This window comes from Vespula vulgaris, chromosome 1 (genome assembly GCF_905475345.1).
Source record: "Vespula vulgaris chromosome 1, iyVesVulg1.1, whole genome shotgun sequence".
Taxonomy (NCBI): Eukaryota; Metazoa; Arthropoda; class Insecta; order Hymenoptera; family Vespidae; genus Vespula; species Vespula vulgaris.
This window is the reverse complement of record NC_066586.1, coordinates 5,166,183-5,182,242: the sequence shown is the minus strand read 5'-3', so window position 1 is coordinate 5,182,242 and position 16,060 is coordinate 5,166,183. Positions and strand designations below refer to the sequence as shown.

General features: G+C 34.6%; 2 protein-coding genes across 5 annotated transcripts in view; one reads left to right on the top strand and one right to left on the bottom strand.

Moving 5' to 3' along the window:
* Positions 1–168: 168 nt before the first annotated feature.
* LOC127071398 (uncharacterized) lies at positions 169–13,568 on the top strand. Of its 4 annotated transcripts, XM_051010652.1 has the most exons (29): positions 169–375; positions 810–1,271; positions 1,472–1,792; positions 1,894–2,065; positions 2,134–2,448; positions 2,540–3,568; positions 3,838–3,906; positions 4,094–4,246; positions 4,369–5,280; positions 5,510–5,601; positions 5,694–5,842; positions 5,956–6,066; positions 6,157–6,501; positions 6,564–6,778; positions 6,862–6,974; positions 7,051–7,195; positions 7,268–7,368; positions 7,444–7,619; positions 7,694–7,980; positions 8,066–8,273; positions 8,353–8,536; positions 8,646–8,858; positions 8,932–9,060; positions 9,395–9,556; positions 9,669–9,818; positions 9,945–10,176; positions 10,251–10,430; positions 10,501–10,671; positions 12,642–13,568. In XM_051010652.1, the coding sequence occupies exons 1-28, from the start codon at positions 307–309 to the stop codon at positions 10,635–10,637; spliced, it is 6,831 nt and encodes a 2,276-aa protein (XP_050866609.1). In that variant the 5' UTR covers positions 169–306; the 3' UTR covers positions 10,638–10,671; positions 12,642–13,568. The 4 variants fall into 4 exon arrangements, with proteins under 4 accessions (XP_050866609.1, XP_050866608.1, XP_050866610.1 ...); XM_051010651.1 differs by lacking the exon at positions 12,642–13,568 and having other exon boundaries at positions 10,501–11,280; XM_051010653.1 differs by lacking the exons at positions 3,838–3,906; positions 12,642–13,568 and having other exon boundaries at positions 10,501–11,280.
* LOC127071418 (uncharacterized) overlaps positions 11,314–16,060 on the bottom strand; it is a 318,282-nt gene continuing 313,535 nt past the window's right edge. Inside the window, exon 14 of the mRNA XM_051010676.1 lies at positions 11,314–15,939. Coding sequence (XP_050866633.1) covers positions 15,918–15,939 — 22 coding nt within the window. The 3' untranslated portion in view covers positions 11,314–15,917. The remainder of the gene's footprint in view (positions 15,940–16,060) is intronic.

Here is a 16,060-nt window from a genome sequence, read left to right as displayed (position 1 = left end):
AATCTTCGCTTTCCGTTCCTTTACGATGACGATCGCGCGACCCTTGATCTGCCCTCTAAATCGATAACCCTTTTCTTCTAAGAAGTTATGCACATTATATTTTTGTTTCTTTTTCCTCCCTCTTTTCCCTCTTCAACATCTCTATTTTCTCTTTCTCTCTCTCTCTCTCGTCTCTTCGAGTTTATCTTTCAGAAGAAAACAGTGTCTGTGCAAGCTTCATTGAAATTGAATTCAATACCGACCGATTTTATGGTGAGTGCGTGATCAGTAAAGTACGATGCTACGTGTTCCTCAACTGTGTTAAGAATGACGTCCTGGATCGATCATTTTTACGTTATATTCTGTCTGGTGCATCTTGGAACCTTCACTTCCGCAGTACGTGAAAGAAATTCATTTTCAATGTCACTTCTATGTTATTCAATCCGAAATATTATATTTTTTGGAAACCCATTACTTCATCGTTCTGTTTTTGGAGATATATTTAAGTACACATATTTTATAATTCGAAAATTATTTATACACTAAAATGATATATTTAATATTAATTCGTGGATAGTTACTATGTTTTAATTTTTTCATATCATTTATTCTAACGATTGGAATATCCGTCGAATGAACAATTTACTGAGATAAAATTTCTAGTATAAATAAAAAAAGATATTTCGATGTTTGAACAACTGTTTTGAAAGAGTCGATTGCTTTAATTATAAGAGTAGAAGATTAGTAAAAGTATCTACTACGTGATTAATACATTTTTAATGACGTTCGCTATCGAATTTTACACAATTATATTAAATATCGACCCGTAGATATACGATCCGAAAGAAAAAACAACGAAAGCGCCTAATCGTCGTGAATCATCGTTGCCCTGGTATCTCAACGAAGAAAATCTACAGCCACCCGATGATTTAGCTCGATCTGCTAAATGGTGGATTGACGTAGAAGAGAGTCAAACAAGAAAGCCTGTCATTGTCAATTCAGAGAGAAAATCTTGGACGCCATGGCATAAAGCTTCTGGAAGCGAGATAGAGCAACGCTCAGAGATAACGAATGATCAATTCGAACAGCATCATGATCGAAATCAATTTGATCAAATTGATGATTGGAAGCCTTCTCCAGAAGATCAATACGAAGATAGTTCTACTTCTAAAAATAACAACGTTTATCAAGATCACAACAATCCTGAAACTTCACCAAAGGAATCAAAGCACAAGTTATCTGTAGATAACGATCAAACTCTGTTATATGAAGGAGTCGGAAGTGAGAGCACGGTAACGTTACAATTTCTTTTATTTAACAGTGAGACTCTTGATAATACCGCTATATAATAGTCTATTTAATTTGCTTTAATACATAAGCGATTTGATAGTACGATTAAGAGAGTTTATCTTTCATTTATATTGCGTTCTTTATTCGAGTCAATATTATATAAATATACGCATATCAATCGAATATTTGCATTGTTTTTTAGAAACCGAGAAAGGAGAGAATCTTATTCTTGTCTCAACCCATATTGAAAGTAGCGCATTACGATCCTCAATTGGGTGTACAATGTCCAAATTTAGAATCTACTGGCCAATTTGTTTATCCTCCCGATTGTAAATTCTTTGTTAACTGTTGGAAAGGCAGAGCGTTCGTTCAACCATGTGCTCCTGGTACTTTATTTAATCCTGAGACATTGGAATGTGATTTTCCGCATAAAGTTAAATGTTACGGCATAGAAATCTCTGATCTTACACGTTACTCAAACGCATATTCTTTGAAGACCGATGCGGAACGAGGGAAATTACAAGTACGTATATGTATTCATCTTAAAAAATTTTTATTAGTTTGTTAAATATAACGAAAAATGTATATATTTATTTATTTTTTCTTTGATATTTTTGTTAATAGAAACCAAAATGTCCATCTCACGTGACAGGTCTAATTGCACATCCTACGAATTGTGCTAAATTTTTGCAATGTGCCAATGGAATAACATTCGAAAAAGATTGTGGTCCTGGTACGGTTTTCAATCCTACCATCAGCGTTTGCGATTGGCCTTACAATGTGAAAGGCTGCGAAGGTTAGTATGATGAAATATTTTTTGCATGATATTAGAGATATAGATCAATATTTTATTTCAATTAATAGATGCGTTAAAGTCAAAAGAGGATACAACAAAGAATCCTGCAGTATCACCGGATCCAAGTTTTTATAATTATGATTCTCATCACGGCCGTACTAATATTTTTGTTGATCGATCGAAATATAATATGCAATCATCCGCAAAAAAGATCGAGTGTCCTGCGGATTTCACAGGTTTATTGCCTCATCCAGAAACTTGTAAAAAATTTTTGCAGTGTGCGAATGGTTTTACGTATGTGATGGATTGTGGACCAGGAACAGCTTTTAATCCACTTATATCGGTGTGCGATTGGCCTTACAAAGTACCAGCTTGTAAAGAGGGTAATAATCAATCAAATTTTTTTTAAGGTTTAAATTAAGATAGTATGCTTTGAACAAATTTAAAATGTTATTGCTATTATTGATTTGACAGAGGAAACTTTAAAGCAAGTTACGACAACGAACAGACCTTGGCCGCAACATGGTCGAGGAGATCCAGGGTCTTGGAACAAACATCCTCGATACAATCACACTTATAATCGTTATGATCATCATGGTCAAGGTTCTTGGAATACCGAAGTTCAGCCTGTAACAACGACTGAATTGCCAAGGGTGACGTGGAGGCCGACTTGGAGACCGATGATTCAGAAACCAGATTATAATCGACAAAATCAACATAATTTCACGGGATCTACCAATGACCGCGATATTCAAATCGATAATCCTCCGAATCATTATCACGATCATTTTTCAGGACCAGGACAATCTACGACTAAAGAGGATTGTAATACTACGAATCAAATGGCACATCATCAAGATCCTTGTGATCAACGTATACATTATCATTATCATCATCATTATCATCATCATAATAATGTCAACAATTCCCAATACGAAGGTGCTAATAGAAGAATATCTGGACCTAATGAACATCAGCAAGGTTCTTCAACTTTACATAGCACTGAAGGAACTTGGTATCGAAATCCTTTGAGTCATGGATACAATCCTGATGAATTTGACAAGCAGCAAACAAAAAATACGTTCAGTCAAATCAATAATCAGTCAGGAGTTGAATTAACAACGGTTGAAGATACATTGATTCGGCGTTACACACCTTATGGACCAATTAGAAACAGATTCAATAGCACAGTTCAAACGCACAGTAGAATCGATCCTGAACTTCTTAATAGAGAAACAAATGAACCTACGACTTCGAAAAGAAACATATATGTTGAAAATAGTTACGAATTACCCGATGAGATGAAATCTCGAAATAGAACGAATAGAACTTTTGATATACGAAGTGGAATATATTTCCAAAAACCGAATCAAAATAATATTACATGGAATCGATCAACTTCACCCGAAAATCGACCATATGTTTACGTTCCCAGTACGTCGAATAATCAATCAAATCAATCACAAATTCCTAATCAACCACCGACCCGGCCATGGAACCAAGGTGATTTTGTATTATGTTTTAAATGAATTCTTGTCTTGTCTTTGCGGTTCTTTATTTGATTATTTGAATAGGTCGGCATGTAAACAAGAATGCAAATATTTGCATGGCTTTAAAACGATTTGCATGGCATGATGAGAGTTGTTCAATTTATTTTGATAGCATGTTGAATCATTTGGGTTGCTCTCAAAATAAGTGGGTTAGTATTGTTAATGGTCGATTCCCAAATAATAGTTACATAAATCCGTATTGGGAAATTTTTTATCTAAAAGGATATCAGCATACGAATGAAGAAGGTTTGTTCTCTAAGGATGAAGAATCAAGAAAATATAAAGAAAATGGTAAGCGATAATCGGTAACTAAAAAATAAGGGTATTTGATTACGTCAAATTTTAACATGATTTGCGAGCTATAAAACTAACTTTATTATTTATGATATACAAGTTCTGTTATATTATCTATATAAAATATTATACGTCATTGTTTTTTCGAATCGTTATAATCGTTAAAAACCATATTGATATATAGATACGATCGATGAAGAAGAAAAATTACGCGAATGGCTTGCGAGAACTAATATCCAGCAACAAACTACGAATGACAAGGAAGCCGATTCAAAAATGGATAAATGGTTAACTAAAACCAATGTATATCTACAAGCGAAAGGACAAGTACCGACAGGTATGCTTATATCGAATGAAAGATCCTTGTTTTATAACTATATACGTATCTACAGAAAAATTCTAAATATGAAATACGTTATGCATTTAATATAAACGTTTAAACGAGTCTTGTTTTTTTAGGAGATAGAAATTCAACAGAAATTTCTAAAAAACAATTCTATCCATACGGAATATACGTTAATTATAATGGTACAAAAGGCCACGTTATCACAAAAGAGTTGGAGATCAATCAAGGACACTCGAGGACTCAAACTTATAATCATAACAATCAACAAACACCTTTCTCTTTTAATCGAACTTATGGCAGCATTTACACACGTACGCCATTACATAATCAAGAGGCTTCTAAGAGTCCTATCGTTCCGAGTAATCATTATCCTGTACGGTTTACTCCGAATCCTGTAAATATTCCGCAACCATCCGACGATGATTTTATTAACCATTCTTTCAATCAGTCAAGATCGACAGATTTAAGAGGCGCGGCTAGTCATCATTCTACTGGGAAAGATTTTCATCCGGTTTTTAATCAAGCTATTGATAGTACCATCAATCGATCAATTACAATACCGCAGCTCGATCCTCATCGTGCAACTAATCATTCAATTAAACAATTCGACGCCTATCCATTAATTTCCGAGAATGGTATAACGGAAAAGATGCCGGATGTTTATTCAAAACCTTCCAAGAAGAAAAGCGTTCCTCTTTCGCAAAATATTCCAGAAAATCAAAGCAGTACTACCGATCCTAGTATACCGGTCGAATATGATACTGGTGAACCACAGTTTACCGATACGAAATTAACATTTGAAAATGAAGATTCAACACCGATACCCAACGAGGTTGTTTACGAAGCTGATGTAGATCCATATGACGTAGATATTCTAGAAAATAAAGAAACTTGGAAGCCAGTATTGGTTTTCGAAAATAAGACTAAAACCGCGAACAAGAATGATTCCTCTGTTATCATGAAAATCAATAAAAAGAACACAGAGGTGGATATTTTTAATATAGAAGTAGCACCTTATCATGATGGTGAGTTGCTTCGATTTAATCCTAATTTTATTATGGATAAATGGGTAAGAATTTTGTCAATTATAGTATGTAAGCTTTTTCGTGCATGTTTACGCTTTTGGCGCATGATATTAAAGCGATTGATCTAGGGTGCAAGTTCAGATTCTTTAAGCATTCTGTAAAATAACGATTTTAAGAATAACGCGTTAATAATGTTTTAAATTTGTATTCGTATTTTTTATATTTACAGAAGAACCTCCGTTTCCTGTATACTACATCCCACCAGTTCAGCCACTATCGCATTTAAAAAAGACTGAACCACCTACGCCGATTTCAGGACAGGTCAATATCTTCCTAAGATAAATTGTTATTGAAACATATTAAGTTTAATTTTCTCACTCAATTAATAATATTAATTTTACATTATATAACAGATTATACGACTAAGAGGTGGTTCTAGTCCAGCAGATGGCTACGTTGAAGTTCAAGGAGCTCAACCAGGTTGGGGAATAGTTTGCGATTCTAGAAATAGTTGGATGCTTAAAGAAGCTCATGTAGTTTGCAGACAATTAGGATACACTAGGTATGTAATTTTGTTAATGTCCTTGATTTAATATAATGAAGATAGGAGTCGCGTTAAGATTACAAAGTCAGTGTTGAATATCCCTTGAAACAATATTTCTTTGTAATTTATAGAGGCGCCGAAATGGCTTGGCAAGGAAGAAATAAACGTAACGGAATGCCAACTTGGATTGCAGCGAATTCTGTAACTTGTTCTGGAAGTGAAAACAGATTTCAATCTTGCAAGTACGTTTATTAGGATATTTCTATCTTGTAAATGAAATTGTACGAGTCTTCTATCTATATGAATTTTTAAAAAGCAAATGATTATTGTAGATTTACTCATGGACAAGAGTGTCGCGTAGAAAGAGATGCAATAGGTGTCAGATGTTTACCAAATCGAATAGCACATTGTCGTAAAGATGAAATTCCACACGAAGGTCAATGTTATCACTTGGCCGATTCTGATACTAGTTTAAATCATGCAGAAGCACTTCAATACTGTTCCAAAAGGAATAGTCGGCTTATTGATATTACGAGTCAAGCAGAAAACAACTTTGTGTCGGAATGGTTGTTACAATTGCATCCAATAATCGGATCGATCATGACTTCCGGAGTTGGTTTTACCACATTCAATAGGACTTTGTGGCTTTGGGAAGATTCAAGTCGCGCAAAATTTAAGTAAGTTCGACCATTTATCTCTTTGTTTTTGCTTTTCTTTGTAACAAGGATATTATTTATAGATTCACAAAATGGTGGCCAGGTTGGATGGAAGATAAGAAATTGCCACCTTGGGTAGGTTCACGTCCAGCTTGTATAATTATGAAACGAAAATTTCCTTGTCACAATCATCCTGATTCGATTTGCGTCGCGGATTACTTCTTTTGGGATATTGAAGATTGTGCTACTTCTATGAAGGGACATTCCTATATTTGCAAAAGACCATACGATGACATTGGTATGTATAATCATCTATAATATTTAATCTGAAAATTCATAATGATCAAATATAAAGTATTTATTACAAGAATTTTTTTGTAGGCTGTGTTTATGGTAAGGGCAATCAATACTTTGGAATTGCAAATGTATCTACTTCAGGTAAAGAGTGCCTTCCTTGGGCTGATAAGAGAGTTCTTCATTATCTCAATGTAAATGTATGTATCCAATCTTTTATCACGTAATTTTTAATAAATTGCGATATTTTAATCGTCGAATATTTTTATGAAATAGGTAGTTAATCGTGAAATCAAAGAAAAATTGCGAACTCACAATTACTGTAGAAATCCAAATCCGGACAAAGAGTCCAGACCATGGTGTTTTACAGGTTCTTATGGAGAACAAGAATATTGCGATATTCCATCTTGTGGAAAAATTGGTAATTTATTTTTTTTTGTTATTTTAATTTTGTAAATGTACTATGGAAAAAAATAATGAGGTTCTGTTTCAGGCTCGAAAAAATTACTTTTAAGTGGTCAATGTAAACCTAAACACTTCGAATGTTTACCCGGAGAATGTATTCCAGCACCGTGGGTTTGCGATGGTGAAGAAGTATGAAAATGATTTTTTTAATTTTTATATATTGATGAAGATAGAAACTTGAATTGACTTTATTGATTTTTGTAGGATTGTACGAACGGTGCAGATGAACGAGCATGTATGGATCATTTGGATCTTTATCAGAAATTTGCAAAGCACAGGCTTGAGGGATACGATGTCGAGAAATGGTTGAATACACCTTTAAAAACTTGTGCTCTAAGATGTAAAGAAGCTGATTTTACTTGTCGATCATTCGCTCATAAGTATGCTTTTCTATTTACTCTTATATTTGTTAGAAAAATTTCAATTGCTATTTCTTACATTCGTACATTTTTAGGGCTAGTGGGAACATTTGTTTGTTAAGTGATAGTAATGTGGGTTTGACAGGAGCTTTAAAGCCTACGAAGGAATTCGATTATTATGAAATGAAAGAAAGAAGCATTAAATGTGACAATATGTTCATCTGTGGAAATCGCAAATGTATCAATCAGACGTTGGTGTGTAATGGAAAAAATGATTGCAACGATCGTACCGATGAAAATATCTGTACCGTGGAAAATCTCGATTATGCTATTCGGCTTGCTGGCTCGGATAATTTTGATGAGGGTAGAATCGAAGTTAAAAGTAAATATGCAAAATTAATTTTTCGGTTGGTATACCTTCATGAAATCGTTCGGCTATTTGATATCTCGTTAATTATTTTTAATAGTTCTGGGCGTATGGGGTCAAGTTTGTGACGATGGTTTTGGTATGATTAACGCTGGAGTTATTTGTAAAGAACTTGGTTTCCCGCTCGGAGCTTTGGAAATTAAACCTGGAGGATTTTACGGTAATTTAGATCCACCGAATCGATTTATGGTGGATCAATTGAAATGTCGTGGCAACGAAACATCGTTGCGTGAATGTGATTTCGAAGGGTATGTTGATATTCCATTAAATAAAGGAGGTAATATAATATGTAAATGTAATTAAACTGTATTTCTTGTTATTCTGCAGTTGGGGCGTTCATAATTGTCAACCGGAGGAAGCTGTAGGAGTAGTTTGCAAAACAGCAGTTGATAGTTGTCAGGAAGGTCATTGGAAGTGCGAGAACAGTCCGGAATGTATACCTATAGCGTTTATTTGCGACGAAGTTTTCGACTGTTCGGATCATTCCGACGAAAGTGACGAACATTGCAACGTAAGAGATGTGCTTAACTTCTTATTGATGGAATTTCAGTCGTCTCATTTAAACAAGTAATCGTTTCAAAAATCGAAAATAATTTATTTTGATTTCTTTATTAAATAAGGCTCCATTCGAAATTCGTTTGGTAAATGGTAGCAGTCCAATGGAAGGCAGAGTAGAAATTCGTCATCACGGTATATGGGGAACGGTTTGTGACGATGATTTCTCTACTGCTACAGCCAGAGTAATTTGTAGATCTTTAGGATATGGTGGTATTGCAAAAGCAAAAAAAGACAGTTTCTTTGGTCCTGGACAGGGACCTATTTGGCTCGATGAGGTATGTTTTTTGTAAATTTATATTCATACTTATTTTGTTCTTTATTCTATATCATCGTTTTTATTAAAATTAGGTTTTTTGTCATGGAAACGAGACGCAATTGAAATATTGCAATCACGATCATTGGGGACGAAACAATTGCGATCATAATGAGGATGCAGGTGTAATCTGTTCACCTGGAGCCGTGAACAATGACTCCGAGGTAACTCGAAATAATTTCTCCCGGACTAGATCTTAATTTGTATTTAGTCGAAACACAATGATTTGTCTCTACGAATCTGTGATTTCTAGTCTTGCAAAGCAAACGTAACCAAAGATCTAATTTTATTAATAATCTTATAATTCGTCTTTATTATTATCTATCATTAGCATTTAGAAACTTAACTTATTTGTACAATAACGGCAAATAGGCATAAATACTTTGTAATTGCTTAACAATGACACGATTGTCAATGAAAATAAATATTGAAGTATGTAATGTACACGAAGAATAATTACTTCATTCCTTGGCCTTGATTTACCTGCTTATCGTTCAGTTTTTCTCGGAAACGATGACCGATTTACCAGAACCAAAAATTAATGATGTACTGCCAGCGAATTGTGGGAAACGTTCGGAAGATTTCAACGATGACGAGGATCTGATATTTGCTAAAGTGGTGCATGGTTCGATTGCCCCAAAAGGCACATATCCGTGGCAGGTAAGCGAAATTATTTATTAATTAAGGAAAAGTAAATATAATAAAAAAATAGTTAATTGAATCATACTATCGAAAAGTTGAACAAATTTGTTAATACAATATAAATCGATAGGCCAGTATACGAGTTCGAGGACATAGTCGATCCAATCATTGGTGCGGAGCGGTTGTTTTATCGCCTTTGCACGTTCTCACAGCTGCACATTGTTTAGAAGGCTATAATAAAGGAACCTACTTTGTTCGTGCTGGAGATTACAATACCGAAGTAAGGGACACTTTCAAAATTAAATTTCTCTCTCTTTCTCTCTCTCTCTTTTTCAGTATTAATTATAAATATTATTTAATAATTCTATAATAATTATCTTCGTAATTTTTATATATATGTATATAGGAACAAGAAGGAACAGAGAAGGAAGCAAATATCGAAGATTATTACATCCATGAAGATTTTCGTAAAGGTCATAAAATGAATAACGATATTGCTTTAGTTTTGCTCAAAGGACGAGGTATACCCTTAGGCAAGGATATCATGCCGATTTGCTTGCCACCAGAAAATACGGAATATCCTGCGGGGCTGAACTGCACTATCAGTGGATTTGGTAGTATTGAAACTGGAAAAACAAGTAAATCATTACTGCGAATCTGTTAGCTTTCCTTTGATCATAATGATATCTATATTCCCTTGCTTTACTGTTAGCACCATCGAGAGATCTCAGATATGGCTGGATACCGTTACTAGACCAATCGATATGTCGTGCTGAATATGTTTATGGTCATGGCAAGATCAGCGATGGGATGGTATGTGCTGGATACTTAGACGAAGGTGTCGATACTTGCGATGGTGATTCTGGTGGTCCATTGGCGTGTTATCATAATGGTAGGACTCTTTTTCAAAACATTATTTTTTAACGTGTAATTTTGGACTTTATATACGTACTTTTGTATAGGTGCATTTACATTGTATGGAATCACGAGTTGGGGACAACATTGTGGGGAAGCTAATAAACCAGGTGTTTATGTCCGAGTGGCGCATTATCGACGTTGGATCGATCAAAAAATCATGGAATCTCTGTCAGGAAGATAAACTCATATCAAAATTAATTAGTTCGACGAACGAGGCAAGTTCTCGTTGATAAATATCTTACGTTCATTTTTCTATCCTAAAGGAGAGGAAAGAAGCACTACAATTTAACTTCTTTATCGATTTGCAATTTATTTCGTAAGACATCATCGTTTCTACAATAATTTTAATTGCTGTTTCATCGCTGTTACATGATTGAGCCTATGTATGTACAAATAGTCCCAACGCATCTCTTTTGACATCGTCGAAAGTAAAAAAGGGGAGAACTCGCATTTGTACAATGAAACGAAACTGATTACGAATGAAACGATGTACCAAGTATTTAGACTACTTTGTTGCGATAACGCAAAATAGATCATCGATTCTCGATCCATTTGGATGGCTCGCTTGAATCGATGAAATCATTGGATCTCAATATTCTGGAAAAAATGCGTTCCGTGGTGGGATAATATTGTTATTTAACATTTTAATACGTTTGGTTTTCACGATAATACAAAAAACAATTTTTCAACGCGTTACATTATCGATTATCTCGATCATTTTTTGCGACCAAGAATAATAATTTCAACGAATGATTCAATCACGATAGAAATTTTGTATGCGCTGAAACGATTCAATGAAGATTCGCGTGAAAAGTTATGTGAATTATGGGGTCGAGTTTTTCTCTTTCTTTTCTCTCTCTCTCTCTCTCTCTCTCTCTCTCTCTCTCTTTCTCTCTCTCTCTCTCTCTGCCTCTCGCTCTCCCTCTTTCTCTCTCTCTTTTACATACATATACACGCGCACACACTCATTCTTTATTTCTCTTGGCCTATTTACGATCACGTTAATCATATATGCAAAGAGATTATCGCGCGAAAATATAGAAAACAAAGAAAAAAAAAAGAAAACAAAAAATAGAAGAAAGGAATGAAAAGTTAAAGTCATTTACAAGCAAACTTGGCGAAGTATTGACGCATTATACTTTCGAGCGTCGCGTTCTGCGTCTATAAAGTTTCTTACATAAAGGGAATGTTCATTGAAAATATGTTTAGCGCGGAAATTAACGTTAACTCTCACTCTCGAATACGCTTAATTTAGGCATAATGTTCCCGACTCGATTAAGCTCGCCAAAGGAGCATCTCTTGAAGGATTTAAATATTCATGTGCTTACTTAATAGATAAATGAAATGACGTTTGAAACGTTATATAATTTACGAAATTCAATGAGATACCATTGAAAGAAAAATTCTGTGAAATATCGTTGGAAATCAATACGAAGACGTATAATATGTATATAAATTTGTATAAAACACATCGCAAGATGTAATGATATAAAAGCGTGACTACACACACACGTATGTATATATATATATATATATATATATATATATATATATGTAGTAGACAAAGGTACTTATTATATAAAAAAAAGAAAAGTAAATAAAGTTGGTCGCTCCTTTCGCGGCGAAGAAAGCTCGGGCTCGACTAACTATCTAGTGACTAGACGATAAGCAAGATTTTTCTCTATAAATTGATTTCGAGGATGAATCTAGTTTTTTGCTATAATATAGCGTTAGGTGATCTCAGATCGATCGATCGGCGATTCTCGTCGTCGAATATTTGTCATCACGACGTTTCTCGACATATTTCAACATTTCTAGTCGTATTTTTTCTCTGGCTTCTTCTCTTTCGTCGACCTCAGGGCTGTCGGATTGGAAAGATAAAAAAAAAAAATTAATCGTTCTGCACAATTATGAAGAAAATTGAAATATATATATTCTGTCCGTGATTGATGAAGAGAACAAAAGTCGAACAGATAATTGTCACGATGATCGAAAAAAGAAAGAAGAAAGACGATCGAGGAAGAAAAATTTCACAAAAGAAATATTATCATCGTTAACGGCAGCCCTGGTCGATTTCATTAAATTCGATTACGGTCTAATACTTAAAATCTAAATCAACGCATAATAGATACGCATATATTATATAATTGTATGTATATATACACGCCATTCCTTCTATTTACAGATTGTGTAACCATAATCTTCGTAGTGTACCTCAATAGAAAGGGACAACGGAGCAGCACTTTCGGAAAGGAATTTTGGGTGATGCTTTTTCGTATATCAATCGCGAATCGATCGACTCGCTTCCATAATTTTTATCGTCGTAATTGTCGTCATTAGAATCTAGCCGATCGAAAGTTAATCGCGATTATCGTCGCGTTATATCGGATTTGTAGAAAAATGTGTAGTACGCTATATAAAAAATTGAAGTGATCGGTGCTGCTCGTAAGAAATTAGTTGAGACGGATGGAAACTCATCGATTTTTTTTTTTAAATCATCATTATTTGATATTAGAAGGGCGGGATGGATTTTTGAACACGGATTGAGCGAGGATGATCAAATGATCACGGTGAAAAGATATGAATATTGACAATGCGACGATTAAGCGGCTTAAATGGTACGGTGGTACTTGTATATTTATGTACTTACGATAAATGTGCATGTGTATAATTGTCGATGATTGTTATATCCTATCTACATGAGAAAAAAACTCCTTGAGTCATCATCGAGCATTCGGACACTTTGTTTTGCCGGATAGGATGTAGAGATTCTTTGAAAGATCGTACGAAAGTTTATCAAGAAGTAAAGAAAACAGTTTGTTCGTTTGTTTTTTTCTTGTTGGATCTACGTTCCACAATTCGTGTTAAAGTGCATTATTTTCGAGACGACGATGATAAAATTGATGATATCCAACGAGACGAATAACGAAAAACGATGTCTACCTCGAAAAATTCGTTATCGTTACTGCTTATCGTACAGAACTCGTACGTATATAAACGTATATTTACTGTCATTTATGTTATGACGAATGTCATAATATATTTATCGTTTCCATTATTTTATACGATATCATACTATAACGATGTATCTTTATAAATTTTTTCTCAAGAATTTCGCTTTTCTCGATGTACGGTTATTTATTTCCTCTTCTTCTTCTTTTGCCTCTTTCTTCTTCTTTTTTTATCTTTTTAATTACTTTTTATTACAAAGATCGCTATATCTCGTAGTAATGTACTTTCATGCGTTTCTATTTTGTAGGATGAAGATCATATTTTTTTATTAATATTTTGTTAGGAACGTAATGGAAACAACTCGTGAATCGTAGTAAATACTTATATACGTTGGACGAAAATAAAATAAAATGTATAATAATTTATCGAGTAATTTAAAAATGGCAAGTGTCCATAGCGTTCGATGACTCACGGATTTTGGCGATACGATCGATTAATTTATACTTTCTTTGTTACGCGATCTTTGTGTAAACTCTCGATTCATGCTCGTCTATTAATCGTAATGAGCTTTTCGAGATCTTCATCCTTTTAATATTTGTTCTTAATTCGACAATTTCGTGTTGGCAGTTAAAAAGTTGCTATCGTCGTGACTTCGTTTGAATATTTTTTCCTTTACTTTCCTTCCATCGTTTTCACAATATTTGTTCTCTTTTTCTTTGTTTACTTTTTTCTTATCATTTTCTTTTTCTTTTTCTTTTCTTTTCTTTTTACTCAGATTGCGCTATGTACCCAGGAGAAGCGAACTCTTGGTCCCTAAATATTTTAAGAAGGTTTTTCTTTCGTGCTCTCGAGTTCATGCAGGCAAAGAAGGAAAACAAAGCCGGATATTAGCAGAATCGTGATCTGTCTTTCTTTTTCCATTTCGAGATCGTAAAAGTCGATATCGTCGACTTGATCGAACGTTTCATCGAACTTTCGTATCATTAAAAACCCCTTTTCACCTTTTCCGATCGATACGTTACACATAAAAATGTACTTTTAAATAAATTTTGCAGGATGCTAAACGCGTCGAAGAACGATATCAAACGATTCGTTTATTGAACGTCGATCATGCCAATAGTAATTTGCACGATAGGCAAATACATTAATCCTACCACGTACGAGTTCTTTCGACCTTCGCATCGTCTCTCTTTTTTTTTCTTTTTTCTTTTCCCCCATTTTCTTCTCTTCTCTTATATAACTTTAAGTACGGGCACGATGATCATAGTGGCTTTTTTCTTATCGGATATCTATGATACTATATTCGAACTTAGAGACTACAGGAACGAACCTACTTCTGACACTTAGGAGTCCGTTTAGCGTTATATCAAAAGGGCTATATACAAAAGGATCGGCTATGTCACGGATCGTCTCTCGAGAATGCTCCGATTATACTTCTCATTACGACACATCGATCTTTCATCATTCTCTTTCCTATAACGATTGAAAAACGGAAAGGATATTCGAAGAACTTTCGAGATACAGCCGGTACGTGCCTCGGACTTAGGAACTATACTTACTGTTCACGCGCGATATTGTCCGAGCGAATATTCCGTTCGTACATATACATTACATAAATACTTATCCGAGTATCGATTCGTTTCGCTCGAAGCCGATCGTCCTTCGTTCAAGAACAGAAGGGAAATCTCTTTTCTTCTTTTTTCTCTGTTTTTTTTTTTTTCATTTTTTTCTGTTATCTTTTCTCTCCCTCTCTTCTTCTCTCTCTCTTTAAATTAAAGACCAGACCAGTCTCGAAATCCGATTTCAAAGAACAGCCTGCTGATTCGATCTCGCGAGCCGCATCGTCATCTGCAATCGTCAAAAATCATTTTGCGAATCGATTTTGCCGACCAACGTTGGCCTACATCGCTCGCTCATCGAGCCATACCTTATTTTTCCTTGCTTTTTAATCGCGAACTGCTCGATACGTTCATACGTATGCTCTTGTCGATGGCCTACCACGGCCGTCAGAAATATTACCCGAAGGATTACATTTTCATTCGTATCGCATCGAGGTCGGGCAAGCTTCATTTTAACATTGCCGATGACTATACGGGTCAAGCAGATGCTTAATCGATTTTTAACAACGCGAGATCTCACTATAGCGCAATTTTTAATCGCGAGCGCAATCACGGAACGACGAGTCTACATCTGATGTAGCTTATTCCGTTTAATACTTTAAATCCGTCGTTTAACTTCTCATTTTTCTCTTTTCTCTTTTCTGCCTTTCCGCTTTCTTTCCTTCTTCCTTCTTTTCTCCTTTTTACTCCTTATACCGAGAACACAGTCTCCTTTCGCAGGAGATTAACTGGATATCGTTACGAATATATTAATATTTATAAATGAATTTGTATATGTATATATATATAATATATATAATAGTACATATATATACATATATATACATATATATTTATACTATTCTTTATCAGTAGCGTTCCTGTTCGACATGTTGCAGCGAATCTTGTTTTCACTGAGTGTTCATTTCAGACCTGCGAACATATATCGCTGTTGATGCTTTTAATAATATAATCATATTTTTAGATGGTCATTTCCGAAAGGATATTTTTAATTGTTAAATACTATTGAAATACGATTACAAATTGCTAAAAA

Coding starts and splice junctions, on each gene's coding strand:
- LOC127071398 (XM_051010652.1), top strand. CDS start 307: ATGACGTCCTGGATCGATCATTTTTACGTTATATTCTGTCTGGTGCAT. Junction 7,620..7,693: donor TGTCGATCATTCGCTCATAA/GTATGCTTTTCT, acceptor GTACATTTTTAG/GGCTAGTGGGAACATTTGTT. Junction 10,177..10,250: donor TATTGAAACTGGAAAAACAA/GTAAATCATTAC, acceptor CTTTACTGTTAG/CACCATCGAGAGATCTCAGA.